The sequence below is a fragment of the Neoarius graeffei genome, chromosome 3 (genome assembly GCF_027579695.1).
Source record: "Neoarius graeffei isolate fNeoGra1 chromosome 3, fNeoGra1.pri, whole genome shotgun sequence".
Taxonomy (NCBI): domain Eukaryota; kingdom Metazoa; phylum Chordata; class Actinopteri; order Siluriformes; family Ariidae; genus Neoarius; species Neoarius graeffei.
Genome location: NC_083571.1, coordinates 119,704,008 through 119,729,270, shown reverse-complemented (window position 1 = coordinate 119,729,270; position 25,263 = coordinate 119,704,008). Strand labels below are relative to the sequence as shown.

Below are 25,263 nucleotides of genomic sequence, written 5' to 3'. Positions count from 1 at the left end.
GCATCATCTGCCCTTTCCTAACGAAGAATTTGAACAAGCCACAGCTCAATAAGCTAATTAAGGTCTGGAACCTTGGGAAAAGTTACCTGAGAGCTCAAATGTATTGGGGTGCCCAAACTTTTGCATGGTGTTCCTTTTCTTTTTTCACTCTCCAATTGTCTCATCTCATCTCCAATTGTACAAAACAAAAATAATACACAAATCTTGCAGAAAATGCTGAAAAGAAATGTGTCGTCTTTACCTTTATGCCTTTTGGTGATCAGTTCATCTTCTGCTCACTTAACTATTCACAGTAACAGACATTTTCAGTAAGGGTGCACAAACTTTTGCATGCCACTGTATTTTTATTGTTTTGCCACACAATATTAATGTCAACGTAAATCTGTGTTGTCCAGATCCTACACATGAGCTGCTGCAGTCCACTGAGCCTGGATGCACTGGAGAAAATGGTGTGTGTGCACGCGAGAAAAAGAGAGAGAGAGAGAGAGAGAGAGAGAGAGAGAAGCATGGAAGACATATTTATATGATCTGGGATTGTGAATATTGTAATATAATAATGGAGTTTAGAATGTGTGTCTCTGTGGTCCTAAAGGAGAGAGATGTGAGTGAGAAATTATATATTTAATTAAACTGATGATAAATTTTTCTAGCGATATTTAATGGTCAGCTGAAACATACCTCAGTTTCCTGAGACATTTTGGTGTTGATGATAATAACTTCATAATAAAGAGACAGAAATTGAAGTGAACTCCATAAGTGTAAAAAGAGCAGCAGTGAAAAAAAAATCGCTAATAAATATCTCATAACCTTTGAATGTGTGTGTGTCTTGTAAAGTTAGATATAACATCACCAACCTATCGATGCCAATCTCCCTTAAAAATACAAGCCCCAGGAAAACCTGACTCCGCCTCTCCCTGGTCTTTTCAATCGCTAGAAATGCTCTTGGTGTTTACAGGCTAATTAATAAACTAATTATAAACCATTCATAAAGGTAGTCTTACTGTAAAGTGATACCCAAATGTTCAAAAAAAGTTTATTAAGGAAAGGCCCATTTGTTATTAACATTTTCATTTTTAATAAAAGGGACGTTTAGTTAATAGTCTATTATATTTTACACCAACCTTTACAAATGTGGGTAAAATAATTATTGTTGGTTAATAAGAAAATGAACCAAAACTGTTTTTTGGTTGTTTTTTACAAAAAGGAATATTTAAGTTGATAAAGAATAAGAAAATAAACGTTGCTTTTTGGGTAATAAAAATTTCTTCTTTTTTTTTCAATATCATGGGAAATTCGAATTGTGAACCCAACACTGTGAATCCGAATTTAATCATGAACTGGGTGAATTGTTACATGCCTAATTCATACATTATGGAAATTCTGCATTTGCATCCACACACGCTCTCCATCCCTCACAACGGCGGGCTTCAATCTCAATGATACTGCAGTCATCGATGGCTCAGAGCCGAAGGAGCAAAACCTGGTTGTCAGGGATGATATACTCTCTCTCCGCTGTCAATCACAGCAAAATGAGCCAATCATGAGCATATGTGAGCTCATGTATGTGGAAGAGGGCAGATAGCTCATTCACCTGAATGTTAAGCTGCTTTGTGATGCAGCAGATGAAAAAGATGCAGCGTCTGATGAAGTGAGTTCATACGTCTCAGAGGCAGCGTGTGTTAGTCATCACCCTCCCCAACTGCTACGAGATGAGAGAGCTGGCCGGGAATCGGCAGGTGACCGAATTGGGGAGAAAATGGTGGAAATGGCTGTATATTTATGTTTCAACAAGATGGTGACCCCAAACAAAAGCAGGACATAAAATCAATGTTTTGCACTGAGTTTGACTCTGACTGAATACCTGTGGTTTGGAAAGGTCAGACCAGATGTGAAAACTGAAGAGTATTTAAAGGAGCAATCGTATAAAGGTGTTTGATCATTGTCATGAAGGGTTATGGCAGGGATTCTGAAGGTTTGGTCAAGCTTACTATCTTCAGTGACAAAATAAATTTAGTATATTGACAGCACATGCAGGACAAACAAACTTTTAATCAGAAAAATATATAATGCACAAGGGAAAAAAAATGAGACTCAGCCTTGCCTGTGGAGAACTTGTGCATCTCAGCTGTATATAAGATCGAGAAGGTGACGAATATCTTCTGTGCAGCTGTAGGCGCTTCCGAGTGTCTTTGTACTGGGCCTAAAACATACATCAGATGGCAGCATGGCACAATATCTGGACAATAACTGGCATTCTCTATAAGGACTTCATTAGCATGGGAATACGTCCTTCCAGCTGAATTCCTGAGTGTTTATGGGATGCTGTATAAAGTAAATTGCATCTTATTGGCAGACAGCAAAACAGCAGTGTGTGGCTTTAAACAAGTGTCCGTGATATCTGAACTTCCTTGACATCTTTTTCCCTTTTAATCTGCTTTTAAAGCAATGAGTTAGATTCAAACTATAATGACTTTAATTGACCTTAATGACTTCTATTACCATAACCTGAAGGGTTCTGGCATTCTGATAGTTTATTATGAAAAGCCCATTGAAATAATTCAGTGAGTAAGTCGGGCTAAGCAGGAAGTGGAGATGTCGTGCAGGTGTCAGGAATCATACTGGTCTCTCATTACCTCTATGGTCAGAATAGCCACGTTTTCAGAGAGCTCAACCTGGAAGGGGAGGAGTCCATCAGCAGGGACAGGAAGTTGCAATCTCTTCACTGAAATATTTCCATTAGGATAAAGGAAAGACGTCAAATCAGAGGAATTCTGGGTTTTGAAATTTTCTGAACTTTCCCATTCGAACATCCATGGACTGAGAGGCTCCTGGCTCACAGTGAGATTCACACTCCAACTCTGGTCCTCTGCTGTCAGCAGATGGTTGTTCCAGGTGGACAGTCTTAGCTGCAACAGTGAAATGTATAATTAAAGGAGAAGCTTTTATTTATCACATGTACACTCAATCACGGCGAAACTCCTCCTCTGTGTTTAACCCATCTGAAGCAGTGAACACACAAGTGAGCAGTGAACACACACACACACACACACACACACACACACACACACACACACACACACACACACACACACACACAGAGAGAGCAGTGGGCAGCTATGCTACAGCACCCAGGGAGCAGTTGGGGGTTAAATGCCTCGCTCAAGGGCACTTCAGCCATTCCTGCTGGTCCAGGGAATCAAACCAGTGACCTTTTGGTCCCTAAACTGCTTCCCATTATGCAAGTCAAAATTCTCTTAGTCAAAAGACTTTTGTCAGGAGTTACCTAAACCTCTCACATACAACATGAAAATGTATTTTTTTATATCTTCTGACATGCTTTTCTGCTCACCACGGCTGTAAAGAGTGTTTATTTTGAGTTACCATAACCTTGCTGTCTACTCCAACCAGTTTCGTTTTTCTATGCTGTGTGTGAAATCCTAGGAGATCCCAGGCAGTTTCAGAAATACTCATACATTTGACACCAACAGCCAAACCACTGTCAAAGTCCCAGAGACAACATTTCCCCATTCTGATGTCTGATGTGAATATTGACTCAAGCTCTTGTCCTGTATCTGTGATTTTATACATTATGCTGCTGCCACACGATTGGCTGATTGGATATTTTCATGAAAGAGCAGGTGTACAGATGTTCCTGTTAAAAATTCAAGTTCAATTAAAAGGTTGGCATGCTCAGGAAATGAAACTAAAATAGGCCCTTTCACTGAAAATGACTGATTGGCTTTATCTTGCACTAACCTGGGCAGAGAAGTTCAGAGAAGGCTTTATGGTGGAAGGATATTGCTGAAACTCCAGATTGTATTTGCACATCACAACAGAAACACGAACAGAGCTGTTGTATGTGACACCTATATTTAAAAGAAAAATAAAAACATTAGCTCAAAGCCTTTCACAGTAATCTGAAAGATATGCAGAAAAAAAAACGAAGCACTGGCTATACGTCGACACACTTCAACTACAAAGACTTCATTAGAGTCACGTTTTCTAAAACATGCAATTTTAAAAAAATGGAGAATGAATAGAGGATGAGCTTTGTAAAGCCAAACTATGTAATACCATAATTCAGCATCCATCCATCCATCCATCCATCCATCCATCCATTATCTGTAGCCGCTTTATCCTGTTCTACAGGGTCGCAGGCGAGCTGGATCCTATCCCAGCTGACTACGGGCGAAAGGCGGGGTTCACCCTGGACAAGTCGCCAGGTCATCACAGGGCTGACACATAGACACAGACAACCATTCACACTCACATTCACACCTACGCTCAATTTAGAGTCACCAGTTAACCTAACCTGCATGTCTTTGGACTGTGGGGGAAACCGGAGCACCCGGAGGAAACCCACGCGGACACGGGGAGAACATGCAAACTCCGCACAGAAAGGCCCTCGCCGGCCACGGGGCTCGAACCCGGACCTTCTTGCTGTGAGGCGACAGCGCTAACCACTACACCACCGTGCCACCATTAATTAAGCAGATAAATACAAATTTATGATGACTAGACATGTGACTAACTACTGAAATATCTATATATCAATCATATAATGCTCATAATTACACAAAAGTAAATACTTTGCTATTATTAATATTATTCAATCACTATTTTAAAGCGCTACATTTCTTAATAAAAAAAAACCAGACTGCTGATATTATAAAACAAAATCATGCACAAAGAATAACAGTAAATAAATCTGTTCTGAAATAAGGAGGAGGAAGTCATTTAATATATTATTATAAAAACAGGCCACTTTTCCCATGAAATATAAACATGTGTTCTATTCCCTTCTAGTGGGTTTATTGATAGCATGCAATATTGTTAGCATATCACTTATCCTATGTGTATTACGTCACTCTACCCAATGGAGAATGAGCGTTGAATATGGTTTACGATATTGCACAGTTGTCAAGACAACATGACGTCACATGCTGGAGATGTAAAACTTTCATGTTAGTGAGCGACTGTGACAATTTGCAAACAAACATGGCTGCCAGGTTTGCTTCATTAAATACGGAAGATTTTGAGAAAATTTTGAAAGAGAAAGATGCGTTGAACACCTGAAAGGAATGAATAATAATAATAATAATAATAATAATAATGGCTTTTTTTCGTGGTCTATCAGATATATTCCATTCAGCTACTCGTCTTCGACTCGTTCAGTATCACGCTCGCTGAATGGAATATATCTGATAGACCACGAAAAAAAGCCAGCCAGTATTATTTAATTAATAAGCTCAAATTCTGATTTATAAAATCATGCTGTTATTTTAAAATTTACTGGTTCATTTTGGATTTAATTGTATTTCTTCCTGTAATTATTTATAACCAAATGCCCTATTTTTATGTGTAATTTTAAAGTGTAATTCTACATCAGATATTCCACTTGACGAATGTAAATAATCATATTCACCAGTCAGCAGCTCTGTGACCTGAACATGGATGTCAATGTAGTCACTGGGGTCAAAGTCTTCATAAAATGGGTCACGTGATGACTTCTGATACAGCGAAGGAACATCAAAGCTGAATTCAGCTTTTCCATCAATCTGTGAGGGAGACGTACATCACACACACACACACACACACACACACACACACACACACACACACACACACACACACACACACACACTTCAATGGCAGAGATAAGACTGAAAGAAAACCTGACTAGTGTCCTAGAAATTGAATTTTCAAAAATTTTCGTGAAATATATTTACAGTAAAAAAAATCCTTGACTTAACATATATATGCGTACGTACATATACAGTGCCCTCTATAATTATTGGCACCCCTTGTAAAGGGAGGTTGTACAAATGCATGGGTGCCATTAATAGTAGCACATTTGTTTTTGTTGAAAGTAATTATTTCTTACTGAGATTTGTTTTTCTTTGAATAAATTTATTTCAATTAAAGGTTGGATTTTTCTTTCTCAGTCTGAGTTGAAGCTACTTCACCAGTAGGTGGACTTTTTCTAACCCTTTTTACTAATCTTTACACAAGGGTGCTAATAATTGTGCCAAAAACAATATAAATGTAATTCCTTAAAATATAAATATAACTCTGAATAAACATATAAAACTTCGTTTAGGAGTTCGTTCCTCAGGCTTATCACAAGACATTTATTTCTTTTGTGAGTAAGCAAAAGTTTACAATCAAAAGATAACAAAAAAAAACCCAGTCATGCATTTTTAAAAACATTTTAAAGTGTCATGCCAAATACTGAATTAAGGTTTAGTTTACAGTATTGTTTTTATGTAGAAAACATTTACTTTCTATATTTTTGAAAGCATCTTTGCTTTACAGCGTTTCTTTCCGTGTACCTCAGGCCCCTGGACATCAAACAGCAGGGGATTTGAACCAGATACCTACCATGTTCCAGTCTTCATAATATGCTGTTGTACCTCGAAAGCCATGGACATACACCACTGATATTTTCCCAACAACTGGCTTTCCATAAAGATATCTGCAATTTTACAAAAGAAACATGCATGGTTTTGTAATTTTGTCCTGAACTTTTGACATGACAATAAACACTTGCTCGTGGCTCCTGGTCTGGAAAATCTGTTAAAGTCACGAATGTAAAATTTCCAGAAATGCAATACTGTTGAAAGAAAGAGACCATTACAGAATAAAATGTGGATGTTTTGTTTTGTAAGATCTGAGCCACTGAGGTTGCAAATGCATTAGATATTTTAACAAAAAATTATATTTATTATTTTATCTTTTTTTCCCCCATCTTCGGTAACTTGTTTATCCTGGTCAGGATTTCAGTGAATCTGGAGACTCTCCTGGGAATGCTGTGCATACAGCCTGGAAGGGACACCAGTCCATCTTAATTTAAAGTCAGTCTGTATATTCAGTCTACACACACTTCAGTGGAACAGGGTTAATTCTGCACAGACAATAATCTGAGCAGCATGACTTGCTGCCCCACCGTGACTAATCCTTTCCCTTTCTTATAAAAAGAGTTCATGACTTTTTGAAAAGTCTGGAAATGTTTTGAAAAGGTCTGATAGTGATCAATGGAGGACTCACTGTGCAGAAACAGAGTATATCAGGTTCTCTTCAGAGTAAAGAACATCAGGAGCGTCAAGCAGAACCTCAAATTTTGGCAATACTGCAGCCAAACACCAAACAACACAAAATCAACACACGTGGAACTTTCAGTGCACTATATCTGCATTTTCATTATCAATTAATCATCATAAAATCTTACTGTAATGACTGACAGTGAAGAGTTTTTCCTGGGTGACTTCCTGGAAACAAGACAAAGGTAATTGCACTGTGCTGAAAAATATACACAGTCTAATTAATTAGCTACAAATGAACATCGACCAGTGAAAGCCACAGTTCAGCCAAGTGTCTGAGGTCTGTGTCCCGTAGATCTGCGGTACAGCTACAAGGTGGAAGGAGCTAACGAGTAATAGAAGCTTAGAGTCTCCAGTTTAACATTGTACAAGCTCTCAAAAGAAACAGTTCTGTATTCCAACGTCCTACAGGAATATGATGCTTGAACAGAAGGACACCGAACTACTTGCTGAAAGAAAGAGATTCTGACTCTCGAACTTGCTGAACATTGACTTTTTATAGAGAACAGTGTACGATCTGGTGTCAGAAAATACATGAGCAAATCGGAGAAACTGAACAGTTGAACAGAGTGTGTGATTTACTTAAAGGTGACATATTATACCCCTTTTACACGAGTTGGCATGGTTCCCTGAGGTCTTAGTGAATGACATGCTTTGGTCAAAACACCGCAAGGATAAAACACCACAGCTCCTTCTCACCCTGTCCAAACCGCCCTGATCAAAACGGCTGGTTTGAGCGCCTGTTCCTTTAAATTATAATGAGCAACTGCTCACCCCACCCCCCCCTTCCACCAGCCAATCAGGAAACACTTTCCATCAATATTCATTCATAAAGGCAGTTCTCAAGCCATGAGTGGAGATACTCAGATAAAGGGGCGGGATCATGCTAATTATCTCCCCTTGTGACATGGGAAGCGGAGCTGAAGCTGAACGGCCTGTTGAAGCTCATGTTTTCTGAAATAAACAGAACAAAAGAAACTGACTGAGTGTCTGATTTCAGAGTCTGTGGGTTGGTCGGCTCCAGATACCCAAATATATCTGCACAAGCAGGGAACAAGCGAGTTTTTCATAATATATTCCCTTTATGCAAGCTAAAGTGGTAGCTACATGTAAATTTCCTGCACAGATCAGCCTTATATCTGCCAAAACGTGCACATTTTTGTGGCACTCGACCATTAAACAAAAGCAGATTAAAAACTAAACAGATTCGTTAAAGGAAGTAGATGTTTACTACTAAATCAACTCACATCCACTTTAGCCATGATTTTCCACGTCCCGAGAGGAGGGTTCTGAGAGAGCTGAAACTCTTTAGCCGTCTCTCCGAGTAAAAGGTTTACAGCCAGCCAGTGACGGATCAGATTCTCCCGTGGATCCTGTTTCAAAAGCAAGAAGAGATTAATCTAATTTCTGAGGTACACTTGCGTCAGAAGTATGACCATACATCCACAACATCTGAGCAGCTCGTACTCACCTTTATGATGATGTCTATTTGCTTGTTGCATGGTTTGCCATCAGGGGTTACAACCAGAGCCCGGATTTTTACAGCTTGGCCTGGTTTGTATTTGGGTTTGTCAGTCTGGAGCAGGACAGACACACTCCTGGGGCTGTACTTCAGCAGGGTAGAATTAGAGAAGACCAAAGTCTGTCCAATATAACCACTTACAGTCAGTTTATAGGGATCCCAGTACCAGGAATCATTCATGGGGATCTAGAGAGAGAGAGAGAGAGAGAGAGAGAGAGAGAGAGAGAGAGAGAGAGAGACGAACAATGAATCCAATAAAATGTCAGGGTGTGCTGTGCACGGTGGTGTAGTGGTTAGCACTGTCACCTCACAGCAAGAAGGTTCTGGGTTCGAGCCCAGCGGCTGATGAGGGCCTTTCTGTGTGGAGTTTACATGTTCTGTCTGTGTGGGTTTCCACTGGGTGCTCCGGTTTCCCCCACAGTCCAAAGACATGCAGGTTTGGCTAACATGGAGTGGCCCTTGGGCTGAAGTGGCCTTGAGTGAGGCCCCTAACCCCCAACTGCTCCCCAGGCACTGCAGTGTAGCTGCCCACTGCTCTCTGTGTGTGTGTGTGTGTGTGTGTGTGTGTGTGTGTGTGTTCACTGCTTCAGATGGGTTAAATGCAGAAAGGAATTTCACAAGTGTATGTGTGATGAATAAAGTTCTTCTTTAATCAGTGATGGTGGTGTGACCTGAAGCACACAGCCACTGTAACCCAGAAGTTAAATATTTTTCAATAACAGAACATCCTGCAGTTTTTTTTCTGTATTTATTTTATACATCAAATTGCCAAAAAATATGACGTGGTATACTTAACAAATGCAGCTTGTTACCAAGAAACCAGAAAAACTCAATGTGGAAATCTAATAGAAACAGCTGCAGGCAACATCTGACACCAGAGACTCCTTCCAGAAACGTTAAAGAAATTTCTATTTCCAGAAAACGTCATACAAAATGATTAGGTTTTAATGTATTATTATTATTATTATTATTGTGCATGAGCTGCTACTATAAAAACAATAACATTATTATATTACAAGAGCATTAATATAATCCTGTGGTTTGCCCAGCCGTGCTGCAGCATGTTACAGCAAATTAATCCACACACTGATCAATCAGACTTGAGGATTTAGCAGTGCTGTGGTATAACGGTACAGGTTTTACAGTTATTATATGAAGGCTTAGTGTTTTAGTCAAGACGACTTAAACTGAGACCAAGTCATGACCAAGACTAGAGTGCATCAGGACCGAGACAAGACCAGGTGGGGGAGGGGGGTGGGGAGGGGTGACAGCCATTAACAGGAAGCAAATTTTCAAATTAGCAATGAGTCACGTTATTGGTCACATTTGAAGAAGGAAGTTTTACATCCAATCACAGTAACGATGTTAACAAATAAATCTGACAGTGGACAGACAGTTTAGTGAAATCCCCGCAGCTGTAGGTTTGACTGGTCTTGAAATAAAATCCCGAGTCTCCGTGTCTGAGACCAAGACAAGACAGAGTAAAAATGCGGACGAACAGACTCAAAAACTCCTTTGTCCCTCACGCCATCAGACTGTACAACTCCTCTCTGGGGGGGAGGAGGGGGAACAGGAGGACAGAGGACGGGAAGGAGCAGTAGCCGAGCCTGACAATAAGCAATACCGGACAATGTGCAATATCTCTCCTGCTGGACTTTTTTTATATATATATATATATTTGTATATGTAAATACTTAATTTAATTTATCTAGAAGTTTTCTCTATTTTCTATTCTCTGTTTATCTTTTTTTTTCAGCTTTATTGGGAACATTAACCGTATGAAATACATAATAAATTACACAAAAAATTTACAATAATTTACAAAAAGGAAAAAAAGGTAATGTCACCCAAAGGGGTCAGCACGAACGGGAAAACCCATGTGAGGTACCGCCCACTTTTAACAATAAAAAAGTGAAATCATGAAACTATTGTTCACAACACATACGTTTATGATAAATATGATTTATAATAAAGTCAGTGCGCTAAGTTTGATGGCATGCGCAAGATCGGACGGCGGACCAGGTGCACGGTCTCTATATCGTAGCAGGTTTTGAGTAGTTTACACAGAAATCCTACAACATAGTTTCTAAAAGAGTTCGGGCTGCTGAAAACAGCGCTGGGTGCAGCATAGCAAACAGAGTTCCATAGTTTCACAATTCTATTGAAATATGAGGCCTGGAATGTTGAAGTTTTGCAGAAAGGGGTTTTCAGATTTAGAGCATTACTTTGCCTTGTGCGGCCGTGTGTTACAAAAGAGACAAAGTTGTGTACATTTAGGTCAGTATGACCATACAGGCATTTGTAGAAAAAAATTAAGTCCTTTAATTCTCTATCATACACCAGAGGTAGGAGGTTAAGCCTCTCTAGCCTCTCTCCATATGAGAGTTCACCGACGTGGGTTCTCAGTATCCATCGCGTGGCCCTTCTTTGCACTCGCTCGATCCTTGCTTTCAAGTACTGTTGGCTTGGTGACCAAACTTGAGTAGCAAAGCATAGCTGGGACTTGACGAGGTAGAGATATAATGTTCATCTCACCGAACCGTCCGTGAGTAACAAACACGTACGCTTCAGGAGTCCTAGGAGTTTATTTGCTTTTGCGACGATTGCATTGACGTGCGTTTCCCAGGAAAGTGTCTCGTTAACAATGATGCCCAAGTCCTTTTCTTCAGTCACGCGCCCAAGCTCGGTGTGATTCAGGCTATAATCATAATTTAAAGGCTGTTTCTTGCGTGTAACTGTGAGCACTTTGCACTTTGAGGTGTTAAATTGAATGTTGTTGTTTTGTGCCCAGTCACCCATTCTTAATAAACTATCCTGTACATCCACGCAATCAGGAACAGCTTTGACAGCAGAGAATATCTTTGTGTCGTCAGTGTAAAGTGCTGCTTTTACACCAGGGCTTATCACATCAGGTAAATCATTAATGAACAAAACAAATAGAAGCGGACCCAGGAGACTCCCTTGGGGCACGCCAGAAGTGACGGGAGCCCATTGTGTGATTACATTATCTGTAATGATGCTGCTGGAATTTTAATTTCCCTGAGGGAACCCTCCCAAAGGGATCAATAAAGTTCTATCTAATCTAATCTAATCTAATCTAATCTAATCTAATCTAATCTAATCGATTCCGAGATGAGACCGAGACCTTCAGAAAGTGGTCTTGAGCCCGGTCTCAAGTTCTACAACAGTATGAAGGCTGCTGATGATTTTTAGTCTTCAGTTTTTGGGAACTGTACTGCAGAACTGGCCTGAACTGATATTTGTAATTTTGCATTATCATATAAAAATGAAAGAAAAAAATAATAGGCCTAAAACCAAACCTTGTGGGACACCATTCAATATTGTGTGTACAGTTAAACAATTTCCAATGGGACTGACAAACCAGAAACAGTCTAGTCTTTTTTTTTTATAAAAGAGACATATTACAATTTCATGTTCATAAATATTCTGGATGTTTCTGAGCAAGGCTGCTAATATTTCAGTTTTGTTATTTAACAGCCCTGATGTCACTGATTACTGAAGTTCTTTTTTATACAGATAACTCTTAATCCACCTGAGTTTTATATTTATACCTGTGTTTGGCATCATCATTATTTTAATGCAAGCTGATCTAACGCCAAGTCCTCGACCGAGATCAACCACATGCAATATTACTTTTTTTTGTAATATTACCATTTCTGCAATATGAAATCGTGATTTTTGCACTTGCACTGTAGTATGTCAGCTTGGATTGGTTTATCTGGGAATAAAGAAATAAATATCATACTCACAAGAGGCAGCACCTGCAGTTTAGTGGATCCTTAGAACAAAATGCACAAATAGAGATTATTATTATTATTATTATTATTATTATTATTATTACACACAGTCTGCTTTTGGAAACATTGCAAATTGTTCCTACTTCCCATGTTTTTAAGTCATTTACCTCCTTCGATGGTGCTCTGAGCCTGGCCCAGGCTGTTGTTCCCCTGTATGAGCTCAGAAATAACAAAAACTGATGATTTGGTCAGGATGGTGATGGATACTGTAGCTGGAACCCCGGACTGTATCACTCTGGAGACTGAGATCAGATAAGAAGGACTCTTCGGTGGAGCTGGACTGGATTTACAGAAACACAGCGACGATGAAATGATGACAACTAAACAAAAGCTTGAAACTGTTTTTGTGCATCAGGTTAAATCATCACAGTGTCATTTATTGGCCTTTATACGGTGGTTAAGTGTAAAGAAGTGAATATGAAACGGATTCTGGATTGTAGCTACAAATAAGAAAAAAAAATATCTTCTGTATTTAACCAAAATAGAGCCAGATGTTTGAGTACCTTGTTGCGTTTTGTGCTCCACCAATAACTGTGAAGAATCCAATCATGATCAAAATGCAAAGCTGCTCCATTGGACCGTCTGAGGTTCATGTGGACTCTCTGTGGTTATGAAAAGAAGGAAGTATTCTTGCTTTAAATAAAGCATTGTCACCTGATCTGTTTTTTTTCTTCCCAGAGGTGAAAGGGCTGCCCTTTTAAATAACAACAATATCCCTGGGACACCTGTGTGAATATCGAGAGCACATTAACAGCAGCACACATCCTGGAGAGCTGCATCAGATTCACAATGAACACACAACATACATTCATTACTGTCAAATACAATCAATTAAAGTATATTCAACTTAGACATTAATATATTTAACATCCATTAATTATTTTATTAATGTAAATAAATGAATAAATAAAAATATAATAATAATAGTAGTGGGGTGGCACGGTGGTGTAGTGGTTAGCACTGTCGCCTCACAGCAAGAAGGTCCTGGGTTCGAGCCCCGTGGCCGGCGAGGGCCTTTCTGTGCGGAGTTTGCATGTTCTCCCCGTGTCCGCGTGGGTTTCCTCCGGGTGCTCCGGTTTCCCCCACAGTCCAAAGACATGCAGGTTAGGTTAACTGGTGACTCTAAATTGAGCGTAGGTGTGAATGTGAGTGTGAATGGTTGTCTGTGTCTATGTGTCAGCCCTGTGATGACCTGGCGACTTGTCCAGGGTGAACCCCGCCTTTCGCCCGTAGTCAGCTGGGATAGGATCCAGCTCGCCTGCGACCCTGTAGAACAGGATAAAGCGGCTACAGATAATGAGATGAGATGAGATAATAATAATGAGAATAATAATAATAGTATTTCCTCCGACAGCCCCCAGATGGCGCTCTTTCAGAAACCGCTTCCTTGTGTGTGACGTTGCTCAGAGGTCAGGGGTCACACTCGGTTGTGCGATTTATTTATTTATTTGGTTAAATCTCTCCAGTTTTACAGGAGGAAATGACGACATTACGCGCTTTTAACTGCGACGATCTTTTCAAATTTAATAATATGTGAGTATGAGTTTATTCACGGGGTTCAGACTCACTGCAGCACCGCGGGGCTCCGGGCAAACACACACACACACACACACACAGGATCAGTGAGGGAAGAGAGAGTGAGAGTATCAGTGAGGGAAGTGTGTGTGTGAGAGGGAAGTGTAAAGGCAGTTGTGAGAATCACACAGTGCCGTTTGTTTCCAAATCGGAGTCGTTTGGGATTCGACCACAGGGATGATTCAGTGTAAATCGCCGCGCTGCCTTTAGCTTTAGCTTCCCTGCTCTCAAGGTTTGTTTGTTGAGCCACAGTGTCTTATGCTGAAATGGAATTGTTCCACTTTGTGAAATAAAAGGTTCAATTCCACCTAAATCCCGAATATATTTACATCAGATATGCAGCTGCCCTACCCAGGAACACACACACACACACCAGGGGCAAACACACAGTGGCTCATGCGCCCTATCTAGTGCACTACATGTCCATTTAATTACCCACCAAGTATTGCCTGAATACTAATATATACACACACACACACACACACACACAACCCCGATCCCAAAAAAGTTGGGACAAAGTACAAATTGTAAATAAAAATGGAATGCAATGATGTGGAAGTTTCAAAATTCCATATTTTATTCAGAATAGAACATAGATGACATATCAAATGTTTAAACTGAGAAAATGTATCATTTAAAGAGAAAAATTAGGTGATTTTAAATTTCATGACAACAACACATCTCAAAAAAGTTGGGACAAGGCCATGTTTCCCACTGTGAGACATCCCCTTTTCTCTTTACAACAGTCTGTAAACGTCTGGGGACTGAGGAGACAAGTTGCTCAAGTTTAGGGAGAGGAATGTTAACCCATTCTTGTCTAATGTAGGATTCTAGTTGCTCAACTGTCTTAGGTCTTTTTTGTCGTATCTTCCGTTTTATGATGCGCCAAATGTTTTCTATGGGTGAAAGATCTGGACTGCAGGCTGGCCAGTTCAGTACCCGGACCCTTCTTCTACGCAGCCATGATGCTGTAATTGATGCAGTATGTGGTTTGGCATTGTCATGTTGGAAAATGCAAGGTCTTCCCTGAAAGAGACGTCGTCTGGATGGGAGCATATGTTGCTGTAGAACCTGGATATACCTTTCAGCATTGATGGTGTCTTTCCAGATGTGTAAGCTGCCCATGCCACACGCACTAATGCAACCCCATACCATCAGAGATGCAGGCTTCTGAACTGAGCGCTGATAACAACTCGGGTCGTCCTTCTCCTCATTAGTCCGAATGACACGGCGTCCCTGATTTCCATAAAGAACTTCATATTTTGATTCGTCTGACCACAGAACAGTTTTCCACTTTGCCACAGTCCATTTTAAATGAGCCTTGGCCCAGAGAAGACGTCTGCGCTTCTGGATCGTGTTTAGATACGGCTTCTTCTTTGAACTATAGAGTTTTATCTGGCAACGGCGGATGGCACGGTGAATTGTGTTCACAGATAATGTTCTCTGGAAATATTCCTGAGCCCATTTTGTGATTTCCAATACAGAAGCATGCCTGTATGTGATGCAGTGCCGTCTAAGGGCCCGAAGATCACGGGCACCCAGTATGGTTTTCCGGCCTTGACCCTTACGCACAGAGATTCTTCCAGATTCTCTGAATCTTTTGATGATATTATGCACTGTAGATGATGATATGTTCAAACTCTTTGCAATTTTACACTGTCGAACTCCTTTCTGATATTGCTCCACTATTTGTCGGCGCAGAATTAGGGGGATTGGTGATCCTCTTCCCATCTTTACTTCTGAGAGCCGCTGCCACTCCAAGATGCTCTTTTTATACCCAGTCATGTTAATGACCTATTGCCAATTGACCTAATGAGTTGCAATTTGGTCCTCCAGCTGTTCCTTTTTTGTCCCTTTAACTTTTCCAGCCTCTTATTGCCCCTGTCCCAACTTTTTTGAGATGTGTTGCTGTCAAATTTCAAATGAGCCAATATTTGGCATGAAATTTCAAAATGTCTCACTTTCGACATTTGATATGTTGTCTATGTTCTATTGTGAATACAATATCAGTTTTTGAAATTTGTAAATTATTGCATTCCGTTTTTATTTACAATTTGTACTTTGTCCCAACTTTTTTTGGAATCGGGGTTGTGTATGATAATATACTAGTGCATCTCAAAAAATTAGAATATTGTGAAAAAGTTCAATATTTTCCATCAGTTATTTAAGAAAGTGAAAATGTTATATATTATAGACTCATTACACATAAACTAAAATGTTTTAAGCATTTTTCTATTTTAATTTTAATCAGTATGGCATACAGTACAAAAACATAAAAAAAAATCTCAAAATATTAGAATATTTCATTTCGAGTTTGAGTAAAACAGTATGAACACAGTGTATCTCTCGGTCTAGTTCAGTACACACAACCACAATCATGGGGAAGACTGCTGACTTGACTGTTGTCCAGAAGATGATCACTGATGCCCTCCACAAGGAGGGTAAGGGCCTCTGCATGCTCTTGTGACAAGGCTTTCGCAGATAGCTTTTCGCAGACAGTTGTAATTTATCGTTGAGCGGGGAGTAATAGGCGTGCGCGATGTTATTCACCGCCACAACGCAAGGGGGCGCGAAGTCGCGAAATCGCTAGGAGTAGTTGGTGGGTGTGGTTAGTGGAGTGTTTATCCTCCGTTTACTTATAATGACTAGAACTGGAGTCGTATAGATGTACGTACTTCCTCACTTCCTCGATCAACCGCTCTTCGTGCTGCTCCATCGTCGCTCGTGTTTTTAAAAATGCCGGTCGTGAAAACAAACCAAACCGGGAAAGTAGGGAAGCGGAAGTGCATGTACAGCGGATGTAGAGTGGACCAATCGGAGCCCTCTTGTCTGCGACGCTGTCTGCAAGGCTTCTGTGGTGGTCACAATTTTTGGGAGGTGCACGCACAGCATCTGCGAAGGGGGGGGGCTACGCAGACGCCATCTGCGAGGACTGCGTTGTCAGCATAAATTGGCCTTAAGCCACAAAAGGTCATTGCTGAAAAGGGTGGCTGGAAAAGGTGCACAAGCAACAGGGATGGCCGCAGTCTTGAGAGGATTGTCAAGAAAAGTTGATTCAAGAACTTGGGAGAGCTTCACAAGGAGTGGACTGAGGCTGGTGTCAGTGTATCAAGACCCATCACGAACAGACATCTTCAAGAAAGGGGATACAACTTTCGCATTCCTAATATCAAGCTACTCCTGAGCCAGAGACAATGTCAGAAGTGTCTTATCTGGGCTCAGGAGAGAAAGAAATGGACTGTTGCTCAGTGGGCCAAAGTCCTCTTTTCAGATGAAAGTACATTTTGCATTTAATTTGGAAATCACGGTTCTAGAGTCTGGAGGAAGAGTGGAGAGGCACAGAATCCAAGGTGTTTGAAGCCCAGTGCGAAGTTTCCATAGTCTGTGATGATTTGGGGTGCCATGTCACCTGCTGGTGTTGGTCCACTGTGTTTTATCAAGTCCAAAGTCAACACAGCATCTACCAGGAGATTTTAGAGCACTTCATGCTTCCACCTGCTGATGAGCTTTTTGGAGATGCTGATTTCCTTTTCCAGCAGGACGTAGCACCTACCCACAGTGCCAAAACTACTACCAAATGGTTTGCTGACCCTGATATTACTGTGTTTGATTGGCCAGCCAACTTGCCTGACCTGAACCCCGTAGAGAATCCATGGTGGATTGTCAAGAGGAAGATGAGAAACACCCGACCCAAAAATACAGATACGCTGAAGGCCACTATCAAAGCAACCTGGGCTTCAATAACACCTCAGCAGTGCCACAGACTGATCACCTCCATGCCACACCGCACTGATACAGTAATTCATGGTAAAGGAGCCCCAACCAAGTACTGAGTGTATAAATGAATATACTTTTCAGAAGTTGGACATTTCTGTGTTGTAAATCCTTTTTTTGATTGATCTTAGGGAATATTCTAATAATTTGAGATACTGGATTTCTGATTTTCATGAGCTATAAGCCATAATCATCAAAATTAAAACAAAAAAGGCTTTAAATATTTCACCTTACATGTAATGAATATAGAATATATGAAAGTTTACCTTTTTGAATTAAATTATGATAAAAAGGAACTTTTTCATGGTATTCTAATTTTTTGAGATGCGTGTGTGTGTGTGTGTGTGTGTGTGTGTCTATAAAATCCTGCATGCAAAACAAATAATTTTTTTTCTCTCTCATCCATTTTGTACTGATCTGATCTGCTCTTTCTTTTCCTTACAGAAATTTGGACCCTCTAACAGAGACCGTATCCTTTTCACTTGTAAATTCCCTCTTTAGTGAGAATGGTGGTGTGTGTATAATTTATTTATATATAATTTTTTAAAAAACTTTAATGTTCCTTCTGTTTTATATTTCAGACTTTTGTATTTTTGTATTGCTGCACTGTTAAACTCCTGTTGGGCTCCAGTGCTGAGACACATGGTTCTGGTTCTGATCTCATCCAGTACATTTCATTGTAAAGTCGACCCTCTGTGAACAAACATATGACAAATAAAACCGAACTGAAGTGACGTGAGCATCTTTCCAGGGTCTGTCCTTAACCGTGTGCTTTACAGTATGGCATTCCCTTTTACTTGCAGTATTTGGCACATTGGCCGGAGTATTTCATCGTGGCGGAGGCACCAGGTGGTGAGCTGATGGGCTACAGTGAGTCATTTTATTGCACGTTTTAAAGTAATGTTGTGGTTGGATAAAATTATCAAACACATGACTGTTTAGTAATGTTGCATTACATTAAAGTGCATATCACGGGTAAATTCAGGAGCAAGATCAATGTAATTCTCCTGTTTTATATTAAACTTTGGTCAAATATCTGTAACATTCCAGGGCTCGACATTAACGCTTGTCCGGGACAAGTGATCCTTTATGTCGGACAAGTTCATCGTCTCAGTTACTTGTCCGATCGGACAAGTGCCAAAATACGCTGATATCCGGGTTACATATCAAATTTATCAGTTTATTCACATGATTTCCGAAGCATCTCACTCGACATATTTTGATGAATTGCCGGATGTTTCTCTTCGGAAAGAGCGACGTGCACATGCACAATATTCCGCTTGCGAAACCGGCCAATACCGCTTCGTGTATTTGAGCTGAAAAGTAAACAGTCGTTTATCAGACCCTCCAGGATTTCACGATGTTGCGATTTGGAACTTCAACCAATCCCCGCGAATTCAGGGCGGTGTTGGATATAATTGCAATCACCGCAACTTTCCCGCAAATTTGACCAATCGTTGGCGTCGTCTTGAGGTGACGTCGACAAACTACCTTCCGCCTTACTTCCGTGTATACGTTCAAGAGAAGCAGCATGTGCGAGTCAGTGTTTATATAGGCTTAAATTCTGTTACTGAAAGTGTGTTATTTTTACAGTGAAGGACTGTGCACACTTTATTTTTTTTTTTACTTCATACAAGAAATTAATGGATGCCAACGTTTTTGCCAAAATGGTATTTTATTTTCCATTGTTTAGGCAGCTTCAGCATCATACTGTGAGATTCTGTTCAAATTGTTTTTTTCTTCTATGAAGCCTGAGCCATTTATTTTATTAGTTTATAATTATTGTTTAATTTAGTCTTCAGGAGAGACTGCCTGCACACAGTACTAGTATTAATAGTTTTTTTCTTACATGAAAGCTGAGGCATTTATATTATATTTTAAGGTAACTTCATGTTGTGCTGTGAGGTTCTCTGCACTTTAACTTTAGAACCAACAGGTGCATTTGGATAAGTAAAGCCTATTTTTCTGCATTTTTGTAGTCCTGGTAATCTTTTATATTGGTAAAGTTGTTTATAGGACCATTTCTCAGTGTCTGTTTTTTAATCAATAGTTTTTCAGTAACTTAATATTTAACATATCACTCAATTTTAATCACAAAAAGAGAAAATCGCAACAATTTCTTGCAACTTTCACTTCCTCCCGCAATGTAATCGCAACAAAAACCTAAAAAACACCGCAACTTTCATCGCAACCATTAAATACCATACAGGAGCCACACTGAATAATTAGACAACAACAATTAATCAGAGGAGGATATATATTCAAAGTTAATAATTTAAAAATGAAAATATATACTGTATAATTTTAATTTTCTGGTTTTCAATTTCTCATAAATAAATTGATTGATGGAGTCCAATTTTTTTCCTGCAGTGAATAGATTTTTGTGTTAAAGTAATTCTGGTGAAATTAGTTTATTACAAATAGTTTTGTTTTTTTTTTCCTCAAATTTTTCTTCGGACAAGTCAACTTCACATTCGGACAAGTAAATTTCCTTTCAACTTGCCCGACAGGACAAGCGGTTTCAAAAGTTAATGTAGAGCCCTGCATTCTGCATCCTCTGCAATTTTTTTTACCTTGCGCAATACCAGAAAAATTCAGTTGAAATCAAGCCATTTGAGGCGAATTGTTCCGCCTCTGAAAAAACTCGGCGTTTGGATTTCCCGGCAAACACTGATTTTCATGACGTCGCGTGCGGGACGCCTCCCTCTGAATCCTACGTCAGCGCTGGTTTGTTTATGAGAAAATGACCTGGTGGTTTTCTGCAAATTTCTTCAACGTTATCGCGTAATTATTAAAATGGTTAACAGATGTATCGTAGGAGGGTGTAGCAACACCAATCTTGATGGGATTAGTACTCATCGTTTCCCAAAAGACCGGACAATGAGAGAGAAATGGGAGCGCTTGGTCTACACAGGCTGTGCACTGAAACCGTACAAGCTCGCGCAGCCTGCTGGCGCTTCCGCAGATGACGTCACGAATCTGGCTCCAGACTCCCTTGGGATTTTTCCAGACACGTTTTATTTTATTTTTTTCTGCTGTAGACAGATGGCCTTGTGCAAAATTACCCTTCTGGATGAGTGTGTAAAGGGACAGACTTTCATATAAAACAACACAGAATTGGTCCAGAATATGCCCTTTAATGGCATTTAGCAGATGCTCAAGGGCATTTCAACCATTCCTGCCTGCCCAGGGAATTGAACCAGCAACCTTTTGGTCCCAAAGTTGCTTCTCTAACCAGTAGGCTATGACCCCCCCCATTTTGCTGGATGTTTTCAGTTCTATAACTATAAATGGTTAAAAGTTCAATGCCCTGGTCATTTAATAAACACCAACTTGTAAACTTTAAAGTTCTAAAGATTTAACACCAAGTCATGTTCCAGTTGGTTTCTAAGTGCTATAGAAATGCAGAAAGTGTATTCTGTCATGATTCATGATATCAGCATTACGTCTCCATCTTCCCCAGTATACAGTTAGGTCCATAAATATTTGGACAGGGGCAACATTTTTCTAATTTTGGTTCTGTACATTACCACAATGAATTGTGAACAAAACAATTCAGATGCAGTTGAAGTTCAGACTTTCAGCTTTAATTCAGTGGGTTGAACAAAATGATTGCATAAAAATGTGAGGAACTAAAGCATTTTTTAAACACAATCCCTTCATTTCAGGGGCTCAAAAGTAATTGGACAAATTAAATAATTGTAAATAAAATGTTCATTTCTAATACTTGGTTGAAAACCCTTTGTTGGCAATGACTGCCTGAAGTCTTGAACTCATGGACATCACCAGACGCTGCGTTTCCTCCTTTTTAATGCTCTGCCAGGCCTTTACTGCAGCGGGTTTCAGTTGCTGTTTGTTTGTGGGCCTTTCTGTCTGAAGTTTAGGCCATGTACACACGTAGCCGGGTATTTTTAAAACCGAACATTTTCCCCCCCTCCGTTTATAAAAATGTTTTATCCACACCACCTCGTCTTCGAAAAAAATCCCTTCCACACATAACCGAACATCTGCGTTTTCAATCACATTCATAAGCATTCCAAACCTGTAGATGGCATTATTTCCCCAGTGAGCAGTAGGTGGGCTTCTAAAATTAAACATGTAAATAGCACCTGCACAATAATTAACGCGTTCAAGGCACTACTCCGATCCATTACTCTTTGTCCATGCTTAATCTGGCTTCTGCAGTAAACAAAGGTCGCACGTTTGACGTCAGGGCAGATTTGTTGTCATTTTTTTTGGCGCAGATTGTGACGTTCTAAAACGCAAAACTCCGGTTATCTCTGTCTACACGAAAAGGCATACACGGAGTTTTTTTAAATATTCGTTTTTGATGTGTTTTCATGTGGATGACAGGCCAAAACGTAGAAAAATATCTTCGATTTAGCAGATACCCGGCTACGTGTGGACGGGGTCTTAGTCTTTAACAAGTGAAATGCTGCTCAATTGGGTTGAGATCAGGTGACTGACTTGGCCATTCAAGAATATTCCACTTCTTTGCTTTTTTTTTTTTTAAAAGATATTTTTTTGGGCTTTTTGCACCTTTATTGGATAGGACAGTGTAGAGACAGGAAATGAGCGGGAGAGACGGGAAGGGATCGGGAAATGACCTCGGGCCGGAATCAAACCCGGGTCGCCCGCATTCATGGTATGGCGCCTTAACCACCTGAGCCACGACGCCCCCCACTTCTTTGCTTTAATAAACTCCTGGGTTGCTTTGGCTTTATGTTTTGGGTCATTGTCCATCTGTATTATGAAACGCCGACCAATCAGTTTGGCTGGATTTGAGCACACAGTATGTCTCTTCTGTCCTGTGTCACATCATCAATAAACACTAGTGACCCAGTGCCACTGGCAGCCATGCATGCCCAAGCCATCACACTGCCTCCGCCGTGTTTTACAGATGATGTGGTATGCTTTGGATCATGAGCTGTACCACGCCTTCGCCATACTTTCTTGCCATCATTCTGGTAGAGGTTGATCTTGGTTTCATCTGTCCAAAGAATGTTCTTCCAGAACTGTGCTGGCTTTTTTAGATGTTTTTTAGCAAAGTCCAACCTAGCCTTTTTATTCTTGAGGCTTATGAGTGGCTTGCACCGTGCAGTGAACCCTCTGTATTTACTTTCATGCAGTCTTCTCTTTATGGTAGATTTGGATATTGATACGCCTACCTCCTGGAGAGTGTTGTTCACTTGGTTGGCTGTTGTGAAGGGGTTTCTCTTCACCATGGAAATTATTCTGCAATCATCCACCACTGTTGTCTTCTGTGGGCGTCCAGGTCTTTTTGCATTGATGAGTTCACCAGTGCTTTCTTTCTTTCTCAGGATGTACCAAACTGTAGATTTTGCCACTCCTAATATTGTAGCAATTTCTCGGATGGGTTTTTTCTGTTTTCGCAGCTTAAGGATGGCTTGTTTCACCTGCATGGAGAGCTCCTTTGACCACATGTTTTCTTCACAGCAAAATCTTCCAAATGCAAGCACCACACCTCAGATCAACTCCACGCCTTTTATCTGCTTAATTGAGAATGACATAATGAAGGAATTGCCCACACCTGCCCATGAAATAGCCTTTGAGTCAATTGTCCAATTACTTTTGGTCCCTTTAAGAACAGGGTGGCACATGTTAAGGAGCTGAAACTCCTAAACCCTTCATCCAATTTTAATGTGGATCCCCTCAAATGAAAGCTGAAAGTCTGGACTTTATGTCCATTATATAACTATAACTTGAATATGTTTCAGTAAACAGGTAAAAAAACAAAATTTGTGTCAGTGTCCAAATATATATGGACCTAACTGTAAGTCCATCATCACACGATCTGTTCAGTCAGATTCTGGCTTGTCTGTCTGAATTAATAGAAAGTGATGCAGCTTTAACGCAAGTTCATTTCATTCAGTTCTTCTAAGAGCTTTTTGTAGTGTAAGTTGTACTCGTTAATGAGTCACATGACTCATGAGCGCACTTTTCTGACATGTTCTTTTAAACATACTCTCCACTGCATTTTGTTTAGTTTTGGTTTGGTTTATATGCAGAACAACAGGGAAGAAAAAGTGCTTCCTGGAGTCCTGTTTAAATCTGTAGATTATTATTTTGCCTGTTTCTTGCAGCCACAGAGCTTTTTTTTAATTCCTGGACTTTCCACTAACAGGACATAGTAGGTCCAAGTTCATGTTATTTACAGACTGACTGACTTGTTTTTAACTTATTAACGTTTTGGATTAAATCCGTTCTCGATTCAGGTGGCCAGTCAAACAGGGTCATCTCTATAAGAACGTAACAGCTGGAGGAACGTCTGTGATGTTCTCCATTGTAACAGAATGATAATCACAGAGCTCCCTCACAGAACCACTGCTTTAAGTGATTGGCTCACGTGTGTGATTTCGCTCTTCTCCTCGTGTGTCTGCAGTCATGGGGAAAGCCGAGGGCTCCGTGGCGCGGGAGGAGTGGCATGGCCACGTCACGGCTCTGTCAGTGGCTCCTGAGTTCAGACGCCTGGGTTTAGCTGCCAAACTCATGGACATGTTGGAAGAGATTTCAGAAAGGTGCGGATTTGTTTCAGACATTCCACAATTTGTAATCTTGGTGTAATGAGAACTCTGAAAGTTCACTTTCCATCCCTGCCAGCAGAGGTCAGTATCATCAGGGGAAAATAAAACCACACACATCCAAAAGCATTGACAGATGTGTGTTTCTGTCTTGTAGGAAAGGAGGCTTCTTTGTCGATCTCTTTGTCCGAGTTTCCAACCAAGTGGCTGTGAACATGTATAAACAGCTCGGCTACAGCGTCTACAGAACCGTCATCGAATATTACTCGGCCAGCAACGGAGAACCGGATGAAGACGCCTACGGTAAATTATTTATTTATTAAATCTCACCTTTATAAGCAGATCACTATAGTATTTTAATGAAGCCTCACGAAAGATTTTAAATCAACAGTAACTTTATTATAAAATCACTTCATCACGGTGACTGCTTTCCTTTCTACACAGACATGAGGAAAGCCTTATCGAGAGACACGGAGAAGAAGTCCATTATTCCACTCCCACACCCTGTCCGGCCAGAAGACATTGAATAACCCTGAACAGTGGCTCTCCGACTCACTCGCTCACCCCATATCGGGAAAATACAGAGGTCACGTTTGGTTTACTGCTTTCCCCATTGCAGATTAAAGATCAGAGTGTCACTGCTTCGTAAATGTTATTTATGAAAGATTTGTTCCATTACTTCTGCACCATTTTGCCCAAAAATGAAATAAAACAATTTGCCCTCATTCTGAACGTCAGTCAGATCATTTGGATCAGTAGAAGTTAATAAATCAGTGCTGCTGGTCTCGAGACGATTAGTTTTAATTTGTAGTTGTATAATAAATGCGGGCCTGAGTTTCTCAGTGAAGTAATTTGCTCGTGTTGACGTCCAGCAGCGGGGAGCTCCAGCTCTTGGTTAATTTAGAAAAAGGGGGAATTTTTGTACCTTTATG

General features: G+C 40.3%; 2 protein-coding genes across 2 annotated transcripts in view; one reads left to right on the top strand and one right to left on the bottom strand.

The window, feature by feature from the left end:
• The window catches only part of cd109 (CD109 molecule), a 101,041-nt gene extending 88,021 nt beyond the window's left edge, over positions 1-13,020 (bottom strand). The window contains exons 1-12 of the mRNA XM_060918015.1: positions 12,944-13,020; positions 12,548-12,720; positions 12,393-12,421; positions 8,572-8,808; positions 8,348-8,473; positions 7,229-7,268; positions 7,048-7,129; positions 6,382-6,475; positions 5,426-5,558; positions 3,757-3,866; positions 2,634-2,906; positions 2,102-2,200 (exon numbers count right to left, since the gene is read on the bottom strand). Coding sequence (XP_060773998.1) covers positions 2,102-2,200; positions 2,634-2,906; positions 3,757-3,866; positions 5,426-5,558; positions 6,382-6,475; positions 7,048-7,129; positions 7,229-7,268; positions 8,348-8,473; positions 8,572-8,808; positions 12,393-12,421; positions 12,548-12,720; positions 12,944-13,014 — 1,467 coding nt within the window. The 5' untranslated portion in view covers positions 13,015-13,020. The remainder of the gene's footprint in view (positions 1-2,101; positions 2,201-2,633; positions 2,907-3,756; positions 3,867-5,425; positions 5,559-6,381; positions 6,476-7,047; positions 7,130-7,228; positions 7,269-8,347; positions 8,474-8,571; positions 8,809-12,392; positions 12,422-12,547; positions 12,721-12,943) is intronic.
• An 815-nt stretch (positions 13,021-13,835) lies between these two features.
• Positions 13,836-25,056, top strand: naa20 (N-alpha-acetyltransferase 20, NatB catalytic subunit). The gene is made up of 6 exons (XM_060918014.1): positions 13,836-13,973; positions 18,234-18,258; positions 18,569-18,659; positions 24,193-24,328; positions 24,489-24,634; positions 24,776-25,056. The coding sequence occupies exons 1-6, from the start codon at positions 13,921-13,923 to the stop codon at positions 24,859-24,861; spliced, it is 537 nt and encodes a 178-aa protein (XP_060773997.1). The 5' UTR covers positions 13,836-13,920; the 3' UTR covers positions 24,862-25,056.
• The last annotated feature ends 207 nt before the right edge of the window (positions 25,057-25,263 follow it).

Coding starts and splice junctions, on each gene's coding strand:
- naa20 (XM_060918014.1), top strand. CDS start 13,921: ATGACGACATTACGCGCTTTTAACTGCGACGATCTTTTCAAATTTAAT. Junction 13,974..18,233: donor CTTTTCAAATTTAATAATAT/GTGAGTATGAGT, acceptor TTTTCCTTACAG/AAATTTGGACCCTCTAACAG. Junction 18,660..24,192: donor TGGTGAGCTGATGGGCTACA/GTGAGTCATTTT, acceptor GTGTGTCTGCAG/TCATGGGGAAAGCCGAGGGC.